The sequence below is a fragment of the Cricetulus griseus genome, chromosome 3 (assembly GCF_003668045.3).
Source record: "Cricetulus griseus strain 17A/GY chromosome 3, alternate assembly CriGri-PICRH-1.0, whole genome shotgun sequence".
In the NCBI taxonomy this organism is placed as follows: Eukaryota; Metazoa; Chordata; class Mammalia; order Rodentia; family Cricetidae; genus Cricetulus; species Cricetulus griseus.
Window position 1 is genome coordinate 57,651,531 of NC_048596.1, and position 21,279 is coordinate 57,672,809.

Sequence of the window (21,279 nt, forward strand, 5' to 3'; positions counted from 1 at the left end):
CCTGCCCTTGATCTGTTGAGATTGTCTTGGTTCCTGTCTTGCAAAAACTTCCCTTCCAAGGCCTGGGCCAGAACTGGGCAGTGCTGGCCATATATACCTAACATCCCATTCTCTAGCTACTGTTCTGTCCTCTGCCTCATGGCCTGGCCTTCTGTGCAATCCCACCCCAGGGGATCAGGGTCTCTTGGCAGAAATGGCACCACCTTAGACTTCCACCCCATGAACCCAAGCATGTGCTGGTGTGTCATATGCTTGCCTTGGACTCTTTCTTCTCAGATCCCACAGGGCCCCTTCTGCACTCGGACTTCAGGATTGTGAGGGCAAGAGGAAGACACAAGTTAACACAAAAATGGCCTCATCTGCAGCAGGGAGGGTCTTTTGAAACTGCAGGCAAGAACCTGCTGTGTTCAGATGGCACAGAGTAACTGAGATCTGAAAGGTAGCATTGCTGACTTTGGTCACAGAGAATAGTTGGGCTAAGTACCCCTTGGCTTCTAGTGCCTTGTGTAAGTAGAGTTCAGGATCCAGAGCCTGGCTAGACCTTGGTATCTAGAGTCAAAGTTCAGGAGACCTCCCAGCAGGCCACATGGGCCCTAGGTAGGCAACACAGTCCTCCTGAGTCATCCAGAGGACCCAGGACTCTGCTGCTGCAGCCAGCATTCCATTTCCTCATCCATTCCTCCTTCCCTCTCCCCTTCTACTTCCTCTCTTCTTTCTAGTCCCCCTTGCCCCTTGAAGCTCTCATGGGTGGACATACATGGGGGCAGAGCTCCCAGGACCTGTCAACCTAGAGCTTCTATTGGGAGGAGAACATTGGCCCTGTGTGGACTGATAGCCCTCGTCTTGGCCCTCTGTATGTAGGATGGTCTCTGCCTCTCACCCCATTCTTTAGCCATTCTAACTACTCTACAAATACTGCCCTTATACCTAGCCACGATCTAGAAACAATGACTTCAATTGTACTATGAACAGCAGGCTATACCTTGGTCACCTGTCTGAAGCTCCTCCCTGAGCTGCAGACTTGGTGGGCCCCGTGTAGGAAGCACACTGCTCAGGGAGCCCAGCTTTACTCTAGTACTTTCAGCCAGCCTCATCTATAGCCCCACATTCCTAGGTCCCCACCCAGAACCTTCCTCACTTGTTGCTGCCCTGGGTGGTAGGCAGGACAGAATCAGAGAGAGCACACATTTGAGCACAGGATATACATGTCTGCATATGTGTGTACTCCTCAGGTACAGTTCCTCAGAGCCACCCACCTTGATTTTGAGACTGGGCCCCCTCACTATCTTAGGGCCTTATAGATCCGGCTGGACTGGCTGGCCAGACAGCCCCAGGAATCCACGTGCCTCTGCCTCCCTAGCACTGCAATTACAGGTTCCGAGGATTGAGCTTGGCCCCTCATGTTTGTCTAGCAAAAATTTCATGAAACTAGCCATCTCGTCTGCCCAAGAGTTTTAACAAAGAGTAAAGAACTGCCAGGGAGGTTGTCTAGGAGCCTCCAGTGCTATGTGGAGAATGCACATAGTGCAGCCAAAGAGTGGTCACCCAGAGGACACTCTTCCTCAGTGGAATGTGACAGAAAACCCAGCCTGCGCAATAGGGGTGGGGACACAGAGAGAGCAGAGCAGAGCCATGCAGAAGTCCTTCAGCAGGCTTGGGCTCAGTATTTGTCAGGACTGTGAAGAGGCTTTAGGGACATAGTTAGTTAGCCCTACCTGCAGCCCAGTAGGTAAAAAGAGTGGAGAACAAGGGCCAGCAGCACAAGCTGGGCACTGACTGACCCGTGAGATGTTAGGTGTGTGACAGTGGCCTTCAGACAGCAGGTGCCTCTAAAGGGCAGGGCAGGGCACAAAGAAGGACTCGGGAATCGGGGTTTCAGGTAGCTCTGCAGAGCTGAAGCCTCCTGCTGGCAGGCTGAAGGAAGCTGCGGTGCCACCACTGGCCTGTAGGTATCAGCTATAGAGCCCTTGGCTCCTGGTGTACCCCTGAATTGTACTGGGGCTGCAGGGATGTGCTGTGTGTTCATGGCGGCGGGGTAGTGACTGCCCTTCCCACCTTGTGTGTCTGAGTGAAGGGTGAATGAGAAGGAAGTGGGAACCAGGCTGCTCAGCTGACTGACTGGGAAGATTTAGAGAGAGAAGAAGAGAGAGTGAGAGGGTGGATAGATGATAGATAAGTGGTTGAGAGAATGGATGGATACATGGATACATGGCTATATGGATGGATGGATGGATGGATGGATGGATGGATGGATGGATGGTGCATGGACACATTGATGAATGACACATGGATACATAAATATGTAGATGAGTGATGGGTGGTTGGAGGGAGAGGAGGGAGGACAGACAGATGGGGAAGTGAGTGATTAGGTAGATGGGGGGAAGTGACACACCCTCCCCTGACCACACTTACTGCAAGTGGGCAGATGGCCTGATGGGACAGCTGAGAGCAAGCTGTTAACCCTGCCCCAAGCCCCCATGTTACTCAATCCCTACAGAAAGTGAAGCTCAAACTGGGCGGTGGTGGTGCACACCTTTAATCCCAGCACTCGGGAGGCAGAGGAAGGCTGATCTCTGTGAGTCCGAGACCGGCCTGGTCTACAAGAGCTAGTTCCAGGACAGGCTCCAAAGCCACAGAGAAACCCTGTCTCAAAAAACCAAAATAAGTAAATAGAAAGAAAGAAAGAAAGAAAGAAAGAAAGAAAGAAAGAAAGAAAGAGGGAGAGAGAGAGAGAGAGAGAGAGAGAGAGAGAGAGAGAGAGAGAGAGAGAGAAAGGACAGAAGGAAGGAAGGAAGTGATGCTCCAGGTAGGGCTAACTAAATATGTCAATACCCTTTGTCATGCTGCCAGGCATGGCCCTCTTTCTCCCTGCTGGTCCCTAAAGGCCCTGTTTTCCCTGGTTGCCCTGGGAACAACCCAGATGTCTGGGAATCTTAGCTGAATAGAGTGGGCAGGGGCCACAGATGGGTTTTGGGCTGTGGACAGAAACCTCTGGGATCATTGACACCCCAGGTACCCTGCCCATTCCTGAAGCCCCACCTGGTCCCCAAGTCCAGCAGGAAAGCTATGTGTATTTAAGATCAGGCCATTAGAAAAAGGGTGTCTAAAGTTGGCTCTTTGGGAAGCCATTGGCCACCAAAGGAGGCTCAGGCCATGTCCCTAGAAAGCTGAACAAGGGGGATAGCTGATCAATGGACTGAAAGCTGGTCAGATGACTCCAGAGCCAGGCCTTTGTGATTTTTCTCATTTTTAAGAGTAGCTGAACTAGTTGGGTTCTGTTCAGTCCACAGGGAAAGGCTTGGGAGGTGGCTGACCAGCTGTTCTCAGCTGCCGGGCCATGTTTAGGGTGAGGCTGTGGGGGCCTGTGGCCTGCTGAAGACATTGCAATGGCTGAGTGTGGGAGTGGCTGGCTGTAGCTCCTCTCCTGTGGCCTGTCCTGTTCCCAGGGCTGTTTCTAGCAGGTTGGTGATGTCATGGGCTGGTATGAACCTGTCAGAGCACACCTGCACCTTCTCACCTTGTTCAGGATTTTGAGTCCAGGAACCCATACAAGACTAGAGACACTCAGGAAGGGCCATGGATCATGTGTCCTAAAATGAAGCAAGCAGGCCCCAGCCTCCTCCTAGTGCCTCCTGCTAGCTTGCCTCCTGACACTTTGGGGCCTCTTGTCTGTTCTCTGTTAATTTCTCTATGGACACACTGGAATACCCCGCGTGGCCTCAAGTGAGGCCTGACCATATGCCCCATTCTTGTTCCCTTCAGAAGCCGCCCAGTACCCACGCCATGAAGGAGGAGGCCTTTCTCCGGCGCCGCTTCTCGCTGTGTCCACCATCTTCTACTCCACAGAAGACTGACCCCCGGAAACTCCCACGGAACCTGCTTTTGGGCTGCGAAAATGAGCTCGGTCCCATCACCCCAGGTTGGTGCAGGCCATGAGCAGTTGGGGTCCCCCTGACTCTGCAGTTGTGAGAGCTCAGCCAGTGTCCCACCCTTCAGTACCTTCATGGCAGTGAGGGTGACTCCCACACGAAAGAAACTAAGGGTTTAGTAGGCAAAAGGTTCACAGCACACTGAAAGACCAAGTTTGCTGACAAGGGACTAACTTAGGGATGGCAGAGGGCAGTTATATCAAACAGTGGCTGGGGGGACAGGCACCTGACCCCAGCCCTGCTGTTCTGGTTGGGTGCCCACAGACCAGTTATTGGGACTCAGTTTAGTCATTTATAAAATAGAGACAACATCAGTACCCATGTCCCACTTCCAAGAGGTCCTGAACCCTGGGAGGGATCAGTCAGTCTATGCTACCTCCATGACACTTGTGGATAAAGTTATGGGCCCTGGAATGTGGACCCCACCACAAAGAAGGTCCTCACGGTTCCTGGACCTATGGCTTCCATACCTGTCTACCCATAGCCGAGTCTAAGCTGAGTCATGTTTACCTGTGGGTGACAGCTAGCTATAGAGAACCTAGCCCTTCCTTTCAGGAGTCCCTAAGGAAAGGGAGGTGGGATTTCACTGCTCCTGAGGACTCCAGTCCTGCTTTCCCCTTTTCCCTCTTCTACCCCGCACTGCCAGATGCAGAGTGAGGAAGAGACACAGGCCTTCTCTTGGGGCTGGCAGGTCATCACAGGGAAGAGGAGCTAAGAGTCATGCCATCAACAGTCTCAGCCATCAGAAGGGGAATGGAGGGAGGCCCAGAGTGGGGAGGGCACTCTGGATAGTCACTGGCATACAAGGAAGGTTGATGCCTAGGATGTAACCCATAACTCACATTGTCCTATGCTGCAGGAACGGCAGAGTAGGAGAAGAGAGGAGAAGGAGATAAGAGGAGAGGAGAAGGAGAGGAGAGGAGAGGAGAGGAGAGGAGAGGAGAGGAGAGAGGAGAGGAGAGGAGAGGAGAGGAAAGGAGAGGATAGTGGGTCCCCTGGGGAGGAGGGAAGGAGAGGGGCTAGTGGCAAGCCTCAGTCAGTTTCTGGAGACTTGAGCTGTGGAACAACTGACTGGGCAGGGTAGGAGTGGGAGGCGCCAGGCCCTCTTGAAGGAATGCAAGAGGTGACAGGTCCCAGGAGCTGGGGTGTGGACAGGATATGTATGGTGGCAAAGTGCCAGTGCTGGGCTGTCTGCACTGACATGATGTGACACTTCTGTCTTCTTGGGTGCTTGGAGCAGAACTCCTCCCCACCCAGGATGCATCTTCCCACATGTGGTCTCTGAGAGTGAACAGTTGCCTCCCAGTCACCAGGGCCTAAGTCAGGGCTCCATGGCCAGAATGTAGGAGCTCCTGAGGCTCGACATGGAAGGCAGTCGCCATGCCAGACGGGGATGTTAGGTGACCTCAACTGACTACTGCTCTCTGACCAGTGGATAGAACTACTTCCTCTGGTCACTGTCCTGGCTTTCTCTGGAGAGAATGTCCCCATTGCCTACCAGCCCCTCCCAGACTTCCTGGGAGTTGGTCTGCAGAGCACCCAGCCTCCCAACTGTCCCGTCATACCCATCTCTGGTCTGTGGCTTCAGGAACAGTTTCACCCACCACTGACTCATGGCATCTGTTATAAACCACAGGCCCACCTCCCCCAGGCAGCAGGGGACAGTAGCCAAATCACACCCATGGCTGGCTTCAGGCCACCCCACCATCATCTCTCTCCTTCAAGCTGCAGAGTACAAGGAGGCAAGGCAGGGATCCAGGCGCCAAGCCTACTTCCCACCTCTTCAGCTAATCTGGAGCAAGACTGTGGGACTGCCAGAGTCCTGTATTTTGAACCTGGGTGCCTCTAAACCTGGGTGCCATGTTTCTTTGATGATCCATGGGCCTAAGTCACACCCCACTGGCCCAGCTGCCCTTGTTTCCGCCAGCTCCTCCCCTGTTTCCTCTCTGTGGTTGTGAGGGGTTGGCCAGAGCCTCTGGGACCCTTTACTGAAGCTCACTCCACCTCTCAGGGCCACAACACTCTAGTGGCTTCCTGCCCCTCCCAGGCAGTCTTCAGGGCACTCTCTGAGGAGTCCTGCCTTCCCACTGTCTTCTAGGGAGGGACATGGAGTCCAATGGCCCATTACCACCCAGAGATGAAGAGCCCCTGACCCCAGGCTCTGCCACGAAGGTGCCACCGGTAAGATCCATGCTGGGGCTGGGGGTGGGGCCTCAACTCTCAGGCTACACCCTTGCTGCATGGGGTTTAGTCATCTGTCTCTTTTGTTTTCTTAGGAGCTTAGCATAGCCCAGGGGACCTGAGAAGGATTGTGTGCTGGCCAGGACTATTTGGGGAGTAGAAAGTACCTATGAAAGGAAGCCCCTCTGCTTAGGGAGACCCTCCACACTGTTAGGCCTGCTCCTTCCACACTGTGCTGTTCCCTCTGCAGCCACTTGCTGGCGGTTTCCATTCTTCGGCTGTAGTAAACAGCTGTTGTGGGCACCCATATACATGGGTGTCTGGGCCATGGCCCTCCGTGAACTTGCCTGGTGCTAAGGTAACTATGGGCTTCTAAAACATTCTCTGTTTAATTTTTGAAGAACTGCCAAACTCCTGTGCACTTGGTGAGCACCAGCATTTCACAGCCGCCCTCCCTCAGGTCTCCCCAACTGGCACTGATGGTTTCTATTCTGTTTCTGACTGTGGCCTTCCTGATTGGCATCTCAGTATGGGTGGCTTTCCGGCTTGACTCAGATCTGCATGGCATCATGTGCATCCTCCTGGGGGGTGTCTCTGAGTCTTTCACCTGTCTTCTGATTGGGTTGTCTTTTTCTTGTTGATTTGCAAGCATTATATAGAGGTTGTTCCAAATTATAGTTTATCTTAATCTATAAGTGTGCGCGCTATGTGAAGTTTTCATGGTGTATGTGGTATATGTGCATGAATGTGGAGACTGAAGTTGATATAGCAGGTATCTTTCTCAGTTGTCTCCACCTTACTTACTGAGGTAGGTCTCTCCCTGAACCCAGAGCTAACCAATGCTAGCTAGTCTTGCCAGCCAGCTTGCCCCAGAATCCCGTCTCTATCTCTCCGTTGTTAGGATTACAGGTGGCTACCACACCTGTCTTGCTGTTAGATGGCTTGCTTCTAGGAATCCAAACTCTGAGTTTGTGCCTGTGTGGCTTGTGCTTTATCCACTGAGCCACCTCTCTCAAATTTCACTTTCCAAGTCATTTTTATAGGCCACAGAGTTCCAGGAAGATTTTAGAATCCAGTTTTGAGGGGCCTCTCCGTTTCCTAGGTGTTCCTGTATGGTCTGGTATATGTGAGGACACAAGAGTGACTTGGGGACTCTGGTGTGCAGATGCTTTGCTCCAAGCCCCCAGCTGGGCCCCCTTCTTTCTCTGTGGCCTAGAACAAGCTTCTCGTTCAGGTCTGGCGGAAGGCTGGGTGGTAGAGATCATCCACAGGATTGTAAATAGTGGGCTTTTTACATGCATTTATTTTTGCGTGTGGACGCTTTGCCTGCATGCACATTTGTGCAGCCCCTGCATGCAGATGTGTGTGGCCCCTGCATGCCTGCTGTCCTAGGAGGCTAGAAGAACCCAAGAACTACAGTTAGGGGTGGCTGTTAGCCACCATGTAGATGCCGGGAATTGAACCCTCTGCCTCTTAACCATTGAGCTGTTTCTCTCTGTAAATAGTGTTTTCATTTAAACCATTGGTTGATGTATCCATCTCTTCATAGTTCTTGACAAACTCTGACAGCTGCTAGTCTGAGCAGGGGCTGAGTTAGCTGCCCCACAGAGGCATTCTGACAAACAGCTAACCACAGTCCCTGCAGGGATGGGACTGTCTAAGCTCTGGGCAAGTGGAGGGAGCATGTCACCATCAGTGTGGTCAGAGCTGTCCTCCTTCTGGGCAGGCTGCTCGGGGACTGAGGAAGAGAAAGAAGTGTCTAACCAACCACGGGGAAGAGCAGGCCAGGCTAGGGAGCCTTCTGCAAAGTCCCCACAGGGCCTGTCCCTAGAGGCCTGCTACCTGGCACACGCATTATCGTTACCCTCAGCTCAAAGACTGCTTCTGAGCAGAGTCCCTGGCAATTCTTCCGATGATCTAGAATGTTTTTTATGTGGCTAAGAGGGTGTAGCTCTGAATGGGGACTGCCAGGTTTAGTCCCAGCGTGGCTCCTTAGTTGCTGCATGGTTGGGGCAAACTTCTGAGCCTTGCTATGGAATGGTCCCCTTCTCTGCAGGAATGGGTGACACCAGTGACCTGAGCTATTGTGGTTGGTTGGTTTGTCTTTGAGACAGGGTCTCATTTGTAGCCCTGGCTGGACTGGAATTTATTATGTAGACCAGGTTGGCCTCCAGCTCACCGCCTCTCTTTGCTTCCTGAGTGCTGGGATTAAAGGCATGTAACACCACATCCCGCTGAGCTGTTCTGTTTAATATACATGTACAATCCCATGAGATGGCTCTGCAGGAAAGGTGCCTGCTACCATGCCTGATGGCCTGAGTTCAATCCTCAGAACTCATACTGTAAGAAAGAACCTACTCCTGGCAAGTTGTCTTCCAACCTACACACACACACACACACACACACACACACACACGTAAATAATGTTTAAAAAGTAATGCCACGAGTACATATTGTATCCACCAATACAAAAGTCCGCACATAGTACTTCAGCCCCTCATCCTACAGCCTCCGTGGACCTGTGGACTCCCATCTGTCCCTCAGAGCCAATCACATTCCTCCTTACTTCCTCAGGTTACAGTCCATCACTTCAGGGAGGTCAAGACAGCAGAAACTTGAAGCACCGATCACCTAGACCCACAGTCAAGGGCAGAGAACAACTGTCTGATACCCATGGGCTGGATCTCAGCTCACACTGCCCTTTCCATTCAGTCCAGGGTCCAGCCCATGAGATGGTGCCATCCACGTTCAGGGGGGATCTTCTCACCTCCGTCAAGTCAACCAAGAAAACCACAGTCCAACCTGATGTAGAGAACCCCTCACTGAGACTCCTCCCAGGTGGTTCTAGATCTTCTCAAGTTGACAGTGAACACTAACTCTCACACTGTAATTTCCACATCATGAAATACTCATTTGATTTTTTTCAGACACTCCTGCTTGTTCTGTGTAGGAGAGTGAGCTATGACAGCCGATAACCATGCTTTGGGTTTTGGATGGGTGTGTTTATTTATTTTTTTATTTTTATATTTTTTGGTTTTCCGAGACAGGGTTTCTCTGTGTAGCCCTGGCTGTCCTGGAACTTGCTCTGTAGACAGGCTGACCTTGAACTCAGAGATCTTCCTGCCTCTGCCTCCTGAGTGCTGGGATTAAAGGCGTGTACCACCAACGCCCAGCTGAGTGTGTTTACTAAGTATTTAGCAAGACAGAGTACAAGAACACATGTAAATAGTCAATAGACAGAAGCAGCAGATAGTAAAATGTTATCAAATAGGAGTTTACAGCCCCCAGCAGAAGTGACTGGAATAGCCTGGTAGGGAGAGTGAACAGAGGGACTTCCAGCACTCAGGGCTTACAACACCCAGCAGAAACTGCCTGGGGAAGTTGAGGTAGTCAGCTGGAGTTCCCAGCAGTGCTTTCTGGCCATAGCTGAGTTCTGGCTGCTTGTTCCCACTGTCTGGGCGTGGTTACATTGTGATGAACAATGGGAACCCCATCCATTAGAAACAGTCACCTTTCAGCTGTTCTCAAGGGTATGGTATTTGAATTCTTTAGGACTTCTCTCTTCCCTCTCTGTCACAGAGTTGGGGAGCAGGACACTGTGACAAACATGTCTGGGTCTGAAATGGGGGTAGGGTGCAGCCTTGTTCCCAGAGGCAGTTTCTCAGTGAGCCCCAATAGCATATGACAGCTTACAGTATCATGTATCTCACACCTGTAGAACAGAGACAGGGCAACAGGTGGCATGTGGGGTTCAGGGCACAGTTTTCTATCCCCAAACTGTGGCCTTAAACCTCAGTTTCTCCATCTGTGGGGCTGTGGGCTCCTTCCAGCTGCATGAAGCATAGATTACTGCTCTGGGTCCAGGAAGTGAGTGAGCTGTGGCCCCAGGTTCAAGTGCTTGGCTCCCGTCTATGGCCTCAAACAAGGCTTAGACACTGACCCTCCAGACATAGCTCCCCTAGAGCCAGTGAGCATCCCTACCCCAAAGTCTCCTTGTTGCTCCCCCCCTCCAGAGATAAACCACTGATGGTGGCCAAGGAGTGGCCATTCTGGGTGTCATGGAAGATAGGGCTGCTGTCCTTAGGGCTGGCAGCTTGTCACCATGATGCCCTAGCTGCCACCAAAACCCTCTTTTGCAAACCCCACCATATTACTTTTCTCATTGCTGAGACAAGATGCATGACGAAGTCACCTTCAGGGAAGGATTGATCTGGGCTCACAGTTCAAGGGTACAGTCCATCATGGTGAGGGTGGGGAAGACATGGCTACAGGAGCTGAGGCAGTCCATCTTATCACATCCACAGTCGGGAAGCAGAGACGAATGCTGCTGCTCAACTCACTTCCTCATTTTTCTTTATTCTTGGACCCCCAGCCCTGGCAGCAGCATCTGTAGCCTGATGCCCCTAGCACCACATCCTCTCTCTTACAGGCTGAGTACAGGCTATGCAATGGATCTGACAAGGAATGTACCTCCCCAACGACCAGGGTCTCCAAGAAGGACACCCTCAAGGTGGGCCTGGCCCGGGGTGAGGAAGGAGGGAGCACCCACACTCTCTGCATCAGTGGTTCTCGACCTTCCTAATGCCATGACCCTTTAATATATCCTCATGTTGTGTGGTGACCCCACCGCCATAAAATGATTTCATTGCTACCTCATAACTATAATTGAGCTACTGTTATGAATTGTAATATAAATATCTGATATGCTACCCCTGTACAAGGGTTGTTTGACTCTCCCCGAAGGAGGTCACTATCCACAGGTTGAGAGCCACTGCTCTACACCCTCCTTTCCTGGTGCCCTGCTGGCAGTGGGAGGAGCTGAGGCAGTCTGTGCTCTCCATGACCCACTTCTGTTCTGGTCACAGGCACAGAAGGAGAACTACCGGCAGGAGAAGAAGCGGGCCACGAAGCAGCTGTTCAGTGCCCTCACCGATCCCAGTGTGGTCATCATGGCCGACAGCCTGAAGGTAGGCAGGTGCCACTCACAGTGGCTCCTATAGGCTAGGACATCTGTGGCACTTGGGAGACCAGTCTAAATGTCACTACAAAGCTGTCTGAGTGGCCCTGGACTACTATTACACATGACCTGACACTGAAGCTCCTCATAGACCTGGAGGCCAGAGTCCAAAGTCAAGGTGCTGTGAGGACCACACTCCCCACAGAGCTCTGGTACACTCCTCTTAGCTCTTGGAACCTCCAGGAGTCCATCGCCCCAGTCCCTGCCTCTGGTCACCCCCCCCCCCCCCAGCAAGCTGTGCAGATGACTCGGGGAGCAGCCTCCATGGATGACCCTGACCATGAAGTCCTCTGCAGATCCGAGGGACCCTGAAGAGCTGGACGAAGCTGTGGTGTGTGCTGAAGCCAGGCGTGCTTCTTATCTACAAGACGCCCAAGGTGGGCCAGTGGGTGGGCACCGTGCTGCTTCACTGCTGCGAGCTTATCGAGCGTCCCTCCAAGAAGGATGGCTTCTGTTTCAAACTCTTCCACCCGCTGGACCAGTCTGTGTGGGCGGTAAAGGTGAGCTGATCCAAAGGGCACCTAGGTGGAGCTCCTCCCAGGACCACAATTCCAAAGGGGTGCTCTAGCAAGGGATCTCTGGAGGGGTGGGCATCCCCTGAGAGGATGAGGGAAGTGGGGATGGGACAGATCCAGGCTACACAGGTCCCTGGTCCAGTGCTGTCTGGAGGGGAGGAAGGGCCTTCCCCTGCCTCAGACCTCATCCCTCATCCCCAGGGCTACTCAGCCAGGACTGATCCACATAGGCATGGGTCCCCAGGGAAAACCCGGTTACATTTGGGTTTCAGAGAAATGACAAAGTTTGTTTTGTTTGGATTTGGTGATGGTGGGGAGGGGGTAACTTTGGCAGGCCTGGAACTCACTATGGAGGCTGGCCTCAAACTCATAGAGAACTGCCTGCTTCTACCTCCTGAGTGCTGGGATTGAAGGAATTCACTACCTCACCCAGCTTGGTTTGGCTTTTTGAAACATGGTTTCTCTTACTCTATGGCCCATACTGACATAGAACTCACTCTATGGCTCAGGTTAGCTTAGAACTTGTGGCAATCCTCCAGTCTCATCCTCTCAAATGCTGAGATTACAATAAACTACAATACCTGGCTTCTGTTAGTTTTAAAAGTTAATATTCTCCCCACTTTTGGTGCAATTACAACTGAATAAACCTATTGTAGATTAAAAATACTGCACCTCAAAAATTAATTAACATGCCTGAGATAGCACGGCACAGCCCCCTTCAGCACGCTGAGGACACTCCATTGTCCAAAGGTGGGCAGCTCTTGGGAGGTAGAGGCAGGGGGGTCAGAGGTTCAAAGCCATCTTCAGCTACATAGAAAGTTCTAGATTAGCCTAGGCTGCAGAGCGAGAATGATCCTGTCTCAAAGCAAACAAGCAACAACAAAAACAAAAACTGTCTGAAAAACCAAAAAGGAGGAAAAAATAAAACTATTTTATATGAAAATGCCAACTGTATAAATTTATTTCAGCCTGGCATGCTGGGTCACACTGTAATCCCAGTACTCCAGAGGCAGAGGCAGGCCGGGTCTACACAGAAAGTTACAGGCCAGCCAGGGCTACATAGTGAAACCTTGTCTCAAAAGCAAAATGAAACAAAATATACATTTATTCCAAATATGGGAAAAATTTCCTTACACTGAACAGCCTTTGGCTGTCCCTCTGAAGTTCTAATTCAACTGCAAGTCCAGGATTTACCTCAGCTGGGTCTGGCCACCATAATCAGGGAACTGAACTGAAGAAGGGACCTCTGCTCAGAAGATGAGAAGTGCCCCACCCCTTCCTCATAGCTTTCCTGGCCCAGTGCCTGACACTGCAGGTCTCTGTCTCTCTAGGGCCCCAAAGGTGAGAGTGTGGGCTCCATCACCCAGCCCCTCCCCAGCAGCTACCTGATCTTCAGGGCCGCCTCCGAATCGGATGGTGAGTGCCACCTGCCCTGTTTCTGCCACCCCAGAATCCCCTGGAATCAGTCTTGGGGTTGTAGCTAAGGTACTGGCCCTCAGCTACCCAAAGACACAGACTGAGCCTGTGCTACAGTGATACCCCTCTCTCAGCTGAGTCTCAGTAACAAGTGGCCCAGAGGTAGTCTAGCAATAGGTTTCAGATATTAATGTGGGCTTCCCTGAGTCCAGATTCTCTGAACTAGGTAACAGATTCCAAGCAGCAGCTTATATCTCTGTAACTAGGAGTCCTTCAGGTGACAGCCTGTGACTCCTTATCAAAACCTCAGAGCTGGGCCCCTGCTGGAGGTCCAAGGCCCTGACAACTAGGGTCCAGCTGTCCAGGCTGGGAATCCTAGACATAGCTTAACTGCTGGAACTATGGTGCCCCCTGGTGGTCACATATTATATCTACACTCCCTCCCAAGCTATCTTATGTCTGCTTTTTTGTTTTTTTGTTTTATTTGAAGCAGGGTTTCTCTGTATTGCTTTGGAGCCTGTCCTGGAGCTCTCTCTGTAGACCAGGCTGGCCTCGAACTCACAGAGATCCGCCTGACTCTGCCTCCCGAGTGCTGGAATTAAAGGCGTGAGCCACCAACGCCCGGCTCCCAGGCTATCTTGAATGCTTTTAATATTATTCTTCACCCTTTCTGTCCTTGGTCCTGCTGGACTTGGTCCTGCTGGACTCTGCGGTGGACAGACAACCTGTGCCCTAACAGGGCCTGCACCCCTTGGGGATCTTTGAGCAGTGAGCCGGCCACCAGATGACAAGCCTGAGCTGAAGACCTGATTGTTGGGGCCACAGTCAAGAAAGATTAGCAGCAGTTCCATGTGTGTCAGGGTGGGCTTCCTGTAGGAGGAGCCAGTGGCTTTCAAATGGGTTTCAAAGGATGTGAAGCATTCTGTATGTCTAGTCTTTTGTGGCAGCCAAAAATGCATGTTTTGGCCCTGAGTCCAGTTCCACAGTGATCTCCCCGGCTCTCATCACAGGTTATATAACCCCCTATTATCCTCTCACTGTCACCACAAATGCCCAGTGTCATTGGTGGTAGCACCATGCTCAAAGCAAACCTAAAGTGAGCCCATCAGGATCCCAGACATCTTTCAGCAATAGGGCAGTTCTAGGGCACCAGGAAGTCTCATCTAGGTGGGTCCCCCTGAGCTTCCCACTGTAGCCCCAGAGACTCTCCAACACAAAGCTGTGTAGCTTTAAGTTAGGGAAAGAAGCCCACAGTATCCAAGAGCACCCAGCATGGGAGCTGAGGAATCAGAAGCGTCCTTCATCTTGCCTTAAGCTGGGACCCTCACACATGAGTTCCTTGGACACTGTGTGGTATCATTTATAGGTGACTCTGAGGCACGGAGTGGAGGAAGCGCTGCTGTTAGTAATGCCAGGACACCCGTGTGGGTGCCTCTCCCCATAGCTCTTAACAACTCCCTCCTGTCACCCCGCCCTGCTCCCAAACAACAGTGGTGTGACACAGGTCTAACCCAAGCCCTGCAGGCATGCACACACTCTGTCATGAAGAAAGCGGGACCTCAGGAGGCCCTGCCCAGCCTGTCCCCTGCTCTCCCACAGCGCTGGCTGTCTTTTATTGCCTCTTGAAGCCTGGTCCCTGGCTCCTCCCTGGCATACCAGACCCCTGCCCAGCCTCTGACCCCCAGTCACAGGATTCCTGATATGTGTCCCATGCTCTGTCATTCCCAAGGGCATACACATGTGCGCACACGTTCCCAGAGCTGTTGGCAGCCCCAACAGGCTGGACTCAGCCACCCATTCTTGGTAATCAATTAAACAGACAAATAGCAGTGAAAAGCAGAGGGGAGAGATTTATTCAGTGTGGCCACCCACACTGGGAAGAGAAACGAAGATCCTCAAGTCCATCTTTGGGGTCCTGCTGTCAAGTTTGGGTTTAAACAGAGGGCAGCGGGTGTACATAACTAAGCAGTCCTGGCCAAGGTGTGGTCCTGCCCATCACTGACCCATCACTGTCAGCTCCAGTCTCTCCTGCAAGGTGGTCTGACAAGTTCTCAGAACTCTGTGAGATCTCTCTGGGAGACAAGCCCCCCCTCTGGCTGGCACCAGGCTTCAGCCTTTCCCTTCACTGGTGTGAGACACCTGGGGTCCATTGTTTCATAGTCTGATGGCTGAAGGGAGGGGCATGCCTATCTCTTTAGTTTATATTCCTTCCTGCCAGGATGGCTATAGGCAAGGCTGGGGTCTGTGGGGGAGGCAGGTCTTTAATTAGTCCCTAGTGGGGTAGAGTGAGGTGTGGGACCAGAAGTTTCAGGACTAAAAGACAGGATACCTTGGCAGGAGATTGCTTTCTGAAGGCTACTGCCCGAAAATAGGCAGATCAAGTTCCTTGGTGGGTGTCTTAGTTAGGGTTTCTATTGCTGTGAAGAGACACCATGACCACGGCAACTCTCCTTAAGGAAAACATTTAATTATGGTGGATCACTTACAGCTTCAGAAGTTCAGTCCATTATCATCATAGCAGGGAGCATGGCAGTGTACAGGCAGACATGGTGCCGGAGAAGTAGCTGAGAGTGCTATACCTTGCAGGCAACTAGAAGTCAGACACTGGGCTGTATCCTGAGCATAGGAGACCTCAAAGCCTACCCCCACATTGACACACTTCCTCCAACAAGACTACCCACTCCAACAAAGCCACTCCTCCTAATAATGCAACTCCCTATGAGATTGTGAGGGCCAATTATATTCAAACTACCACAGTGGGGAAGTACAGGGAAAGCTGCCCCATCAGACTCACTCTGTGTCCCCCAGGCCGCTGCTGGCTAGATGCCCTGGAGCTGGCCCTGCGCTGCTCCAGCCTGCTGCGACTGAGCACATGCAAGCAGGGCCGAGATGGAGAACAGGGGTCCTCGCCCGATGCCTCACCCTCTTCTCTCTATGGATTGCCCACCTCAACCACCATCCCAGACCAAGACCTGTTCCCGTGAGTGAGCTGGGTGAGAGGGGGTCTGCATAGCTTCCCCATAAGCAGCAGGAAGGAGGCCAGCTGGGGTGGCAGGCTTGTTATCTCCCATGGGTACCAGTCTTTGCATCATTACTGATAAAATAGGAGCAATAGTGTGAATGCAGGTCACCCAGCATAAGGCAGTGTGTGATGTCCCTGCAATGTAAGAAGCCAGGTGCCAGGATGGGTGTCCGAGGTCCTAGGTGTCTCCTGGAACTGGGGGCCCTCGGGCACTTCCGCTCTCCAGGCTGAATGGGTCTGCCTTGCGGAACCACCTGGAGAATGATGCATTCTCGGACAAGTCAGAACGGGAGAATGCCGAAGACTCAGATGCTGACACCCAAGATCACAGCCGCAAGACCAACGAGAGTGGGAGCGACCCGTTGGACAGCCCTGGCGGTCCACGGAGGGGAACTACCTATGTGGAGCAGGTCCAGGAGGAGCTGGGAGAGGTGAGAGCCACTGTCAACTGAGAGAGCAAAACAGGATGCAACAGGGCTAGGGCTGGAATTTTCACCCTCCTGTCACCCAGTGTGTGGCCAGCAGCTGTGTCTCTGAGTGGACATCTCTGAATGACGCCTCTTCAACTCTGAGCTGCCCACCTAGCATGAGATGCAGAGGTGATGTGAGGCTCCATCCCCAAATGAGCAGCTTCCCTGCTCTGGGGTGGACTGTGGTCAGAGGACAAGGAAGCTCAGGAAAGGTCCCAGCCCTCTCTCCTGGGCAGATGACAAACTCCTGTACACACTAAGGGACCTGTATACACCTAGCATGACCCTGCCCCTGGGAAACCTATTATGGGTCAGACAACCTTGGGCCCCAGACCCCAATCAGGAACCTGTATTGTCTTCTCATGGTTGTTATCTGCATGTTGAGTGTCCTCCAAGGGCCAGGTGTGGAAAGCTTGTCACAGCTGGGTTGCGGTAGAACATTGAGGAGCTGGGACCTAGCAGGAGAAAGTTAGGCCGCTGGGGGTGTGGCCTCAGAAGGGTCTGCTAGGTTTCTTGTCTTTTGCATCCTGACCATGAGCACTTATGCCGCCATGTACTTCCTCCGTGAGGCACCGCCTCTCCAGAGGTCCAAAGCAATGATGTTCATCAATCCTCCACCAAGCCCTCCTGCACTGAAGATAAACCTTTTGTTTTGTTTCAGACTGAGTGGTGTAGCCCTGATTCACCCAGAACTCACTCTGTAGCTCAGGCTGGCCACAAATAGCAGTTCTCTTTGTCAGCCTCCTTAGTGCTGAGATTATCTCAAACCTTTCTTCTTTTAAAATCAACTGCCTTGGGTATTTCTTACAGTAGCAGAAAGCTGCCTAGAATGCCCGCAAGCGCAGAAGACTGGGGAAACCAGATTTCCACACTGGAACTTCTAGAGAAAAGGGGTATTAAGCTTAGGGTTTTGAAGGCCAGACATACAAGTTTGGGCAGCCCTGGGGGTTTGGCCTCTGGTGAAGGTCTTCTGGATGTGCCGTGTGGTGACTGGCACCATGGCAGTTGTACTTGTGAGAAGGAGAGCCAGGATACCAGGGGTAGAGAAGAGCTGGTCTTATTCTCAGACCCGCAGAGGAAACCACTCACTCCCAAGTCCAGAATGGGCGGTGGCACCCATTCACACAGAGTGGACATGTATCAGGTGGGCAAGGACCAAATGTGCTGTTCTGGCTCCCTGCCTCTCCGCTCCTTTGGGCAACCCAGAGCAGTGACTCCACGTCCCAGCTCACCGGGCCTGACTGTGTCCCTCTGCTGCAGCTGGGCGAGACATCCCAAGTGGAGACAGTGTCAGAGGAAAACAAGAGCCTGATGTGGGTGCTGCTGAGACAGTTGCGGCCAGGCATGGACCTGTCACGTGTGGTGCTGCCCACCTTTGTGCTGGAGCCTCGCTCCTTCCTCAGCAAGCTCTCGGATTACTACTATCATGGGGACCTACTCTCCAGGTGCAACCCCGACAGAAGGGGTCCCACAGCCCCTGCGGGCTGCAGAGGCGGGGGATGGGGTGTAGCCAGGAAGAGGGAAGTGAAGGCATGAGCATCAAGGGTTCTTCTTAGAGGTAAGGGCACCCTGATAGCCCAGAGCATGCAGAGCCCTCTCCATCCCAGCATGGAGCTGGCCACAGCACTTTCTGGCTGTGTGCTAAACCCACTTGGCCTGTTTCTGGTCTACCTGGAAGGATGGAGTGGAGTGTTGGGGTCATCTGGGATGAGGCTGCCTCTTTCGGCCAAGTGGGTGGAGGTTGGAATGGTTAGAGAAAGAGAGGGTAGTTAGTGCTAGGGAGGCTACCTGGGAACCCCAACCTGAGTCAGAGCTCTCCACCCCATCACAGGGCAGCCACAGAGGAAGACCCCTACTGCCGCATGAAGCTTGTGCTACGATGGTATCTGTCTGGCTTCTACAAGAAGCCCAAGGTAAGAGGGACCTATGGGAAGGGCAAGGCCTCAGCCGGGGTCTATCAACCCACCATGAGTGGAACCAACATTCTCCTCCATGGCCTGGAAGAAACCCAGCTATCACCACCATGGCCCCAGATCCTGAGAGGTGGAGGACAGTCCTGACTTCCCAGGCCTAGCTCCCAGTGCTGGTTCCATTAGCTGGATTGTTCTCAGTCTGCAAGGAGACAGCCTGTGACAGGTGCCACCATGCACAGTAGTGTTAGGAAAGGAGCATTTGACCCTAAGTTACAAGGTAACTCTGGGATCTGGAGTTATCTATCACATTTTGTCATAGAAACCCTCTTGAGAACCCCCAGCCCAAGACTCTGCTGGTAGTAAACCCCCTGGCTATGGAGTGGCCTGCTGGTCTACCTGGAGCTGGGGTTCCATAGTACACAAACTTGACAACCCAGATTCTGGCCAGACATAGTGGGTGCACACCAGTAATCCCAGTACTAGGGAAATATAAACAGGATTTCCTGAGGTTCAAGGCCAGCCTGGGCTATACACATGAGAAGCCATCTTTAAAGGGGGAGGAAGGATTGGGGAGAGCTCAGTCAGTAAAATGCTTGCCATGCAGGCTTGAGGACCTGTTTTTCATTACTTAGATTACTGGGACTGGTCATAGTAGTGCATGTTTGTAATCCCACTGCTGAGGAGGTGGAGACGGGAGGATCCCCACGGCTCACTGGCCAGCCAGGCTAGCCTGCTTGGCAAGTTCTAGTTTAGTGAGGGGTCCTGTCTCAAAGACAAGGGGAACAATTCTGAGGGACAGCACTCAAGGTTGACTGCCAGCCTCCACAGGCATGTAGACTCAAACATATGTGCACATATACACGCACAAATACACACAAGTGCACACACACAGGTATGGTGGCTCACTCCTGTAATACTAGCATTCTGGAGACAAAAGCAGGAAGAGTACAGTGAGTTTGATTACAGTTCTGCCTCTTATTGAGCCTGAGGCCGGGAGAGAAGAAACCAATTCCAGAGTCATATAGTAGCCTGAGCTGATAGACCAAGGTCTCCTGGAAGCCTGGCACCTCCCAAGCTTGACTTTGACCCAGTTATGTATGGGTCCTGCACCAATCCTGGGACAGTCAGATCTGGTTGGGGTCTTGAGCCCCACCCCTGAGCTAGGAAAAGCCAGGAATTCCTGAGGCAGCTCCCCCAAATGTAAGCCACCAGCAAAAAGTCGTCCCCTCAAAGCAGAAGCAGGGTGCTAATGGCAAGTCAAAACCCCTTCTAGAGCAGGAGCAACCCCTACACCCCTATCATTCACACCTCACCCCATGTGGGCCCCCAGAAGTGACTTTCTCCTCCTGGTTCCTCCAGCATGTCTTTGTGCTCCCAACAGGGCATCAAGAAACCCTATAACCCCATCCTGGGGGAGACCTTCCGCTGCCGCTGGCTGCACCCTCAGACCAACAGCCATACCTTCTACATAGCAGAGCAGGCAAGACCCCGCTGCCCAGCTCAGCCTTCCAGCACAGTGTGGGCAGTGGGCAAGGGCTTGTGGGGCTGAGGGTGGTGTTTTCAGGGGTCCATACCCTGCCATAGAAGAAGCTGCACTGTCCATGGGGATTCTCCAAGAAGGGCAGGCTTGATGCTGTGACAGAGCATCGCCTGAAGGGGGACAAGCAGCCTGACTTCCCAGCAAGGGGCATCCTTAGATGACTCAGAAATGTGAAGAGGTTCCCAGATACCAGGCCCTGCCCTGGTACATTCCTCACACTTCCTCCTGGGACCCAGAGGTGTGTCATTCTGGGATTGCCCTCTCTAGAGCCATCTCCAAAGCCACCTCTCTTCACGCAGGTGTCCCACCATCCTCCTGTGTCTGCCTTCTATGTCAGCAACCGGAAGGATGGCTTCAGCATGAGCGGCAGCATCACCGCAAAGTCCAGGTTCTACGGTGAGGAGGCTCCCGGGGTGGGGTTCTAGGTCTTATTGAAGTGGGAGAATATCACTCCAGAAGCCAGTGAACCCCAGAACCCCAGTGGTGAGATGACATGGATGGCCCCAACTCTGCTGAGAGCGGACACCTTCTGCAGGGAAGCAAGGGAACAAAGGAGAAGTCCACAGGGAAGGACTTGCTCCAGCAAAGCCATCTGATCCATAGCCCTCAGCCACATGTGGCTGTTTGTACTGATTGAAAGGGGGACTGGGCTGCAGATCAGTGGAAAGTGCACACCTAGTGCACATCAGAACTGCAAATGGATGAATATATAACAGATAGACAGACAGAAGGTAGGTAGGTAGATGGATAGAGAGATAGAAAGTCAGAATATGCATGATAGATAGATAATAGGTAGATGGACAGAAAGAGATAAGTAATAGGTAGGTAGAAGGGTAGATGGATAGATGGAAGGTAGGTAGACAATAGATAGATTATACATAGATGGGTAGGAGGCATAGAGATCGATAATATATAGATAGATAGAAGGTATATAGAAGTGAACACAGTGTTCTATTGCATGGGTCCCATCAAATGTTGATAGCCACACCTGACTGGTGGCAGGCATGTGCATGTTCCAAGCAGGCTAGAGCAGCCTGGGATCACAGGACATGCTATGTTTCTGTGCTGCTGAGCCTGGGAATGGCAGTGCCCAGGAACCTCACCAACACTCTCACCAGGCACCTCTGTGTGCCCAGTAGCAGCAGAGGGTAGGTAGCATGTGGCATCTGCACCCATGTTCCATTCACCTTTCCCACCTATGCTCTGGGCTCAGCCTGGCTCCAGGTTTATAGTCTCCACCCTGAAGCTCCCTGGTGGGGAAACTGAGATAGACCAT

General features: G+C 52.3%; 1 protein-coding gene across 5 annotated transcripts in view; it reads left to right on the plus strand.

Moving 5' to 3' along the window:
• The window catches only part of Osbpl5 (oxysterol binding protein like 5), a 55,575-nt gene that overhangs the window by 23,425 nt on the left and 10,871 nt on the right, over window positions 1–21,279 (plus strand). For 4 of the 5 annotated variants that reach the window (XM_027408833.2, XM_035442088.1, XM_027408832.2 and 1 more), the window contains exons 2-13: window positions 3,763–3,919; window positions 6,028–6,110; window positions 10,540–10,620; window positions 10,976–11,077; window positions 11,424–11,627; window positions 12,974–13,058; window positions 15,867–16,038; window positions 16,307–16,511; window positions 17,811–17,995; window positions 18,382–18,463; window positions 19,845–19,943; window positions 20,303–20,399. In XM_027408833.2, the coding sequence (XP_027264634.1) occupies window positions 3,784–3,919; window positions 6,028–6,110; window positions 10,540–10,620; window positions 10,976–11,077; window positions 11,424–11,627; window positions 12,974–13,058; window positions 15,867–16,038; window positions 16,307–16,511; window positions 17,811–17,995; window positions 18,382–18,463; window positions 19,845–19,943; window positions 20,303–20,399 (1,531 nt within the window). In that variant the 5' untranslated portion in view covers window positions 3,763–3,783. Of the gene's footprint in view, window positions 1–3,762; window positions 3,920–6,027; window positions 6,111–8,836; window positions 8,949–10,539; window positions 10,621–10,975; window positions 11,078–11,423; window positions 11,628–12,973; window positions 13,059–15,866; window positions 16,039–16,306; window positions 16,512–17,810; window positions 17,996–18,381; window positions 18,464–19,844; window positions 19,944–20,302; window positions 20,400–21,279 lie in introns of those variants that run through there. The other variant, XM_035442089.1, reaches the window with a different exon arrangement.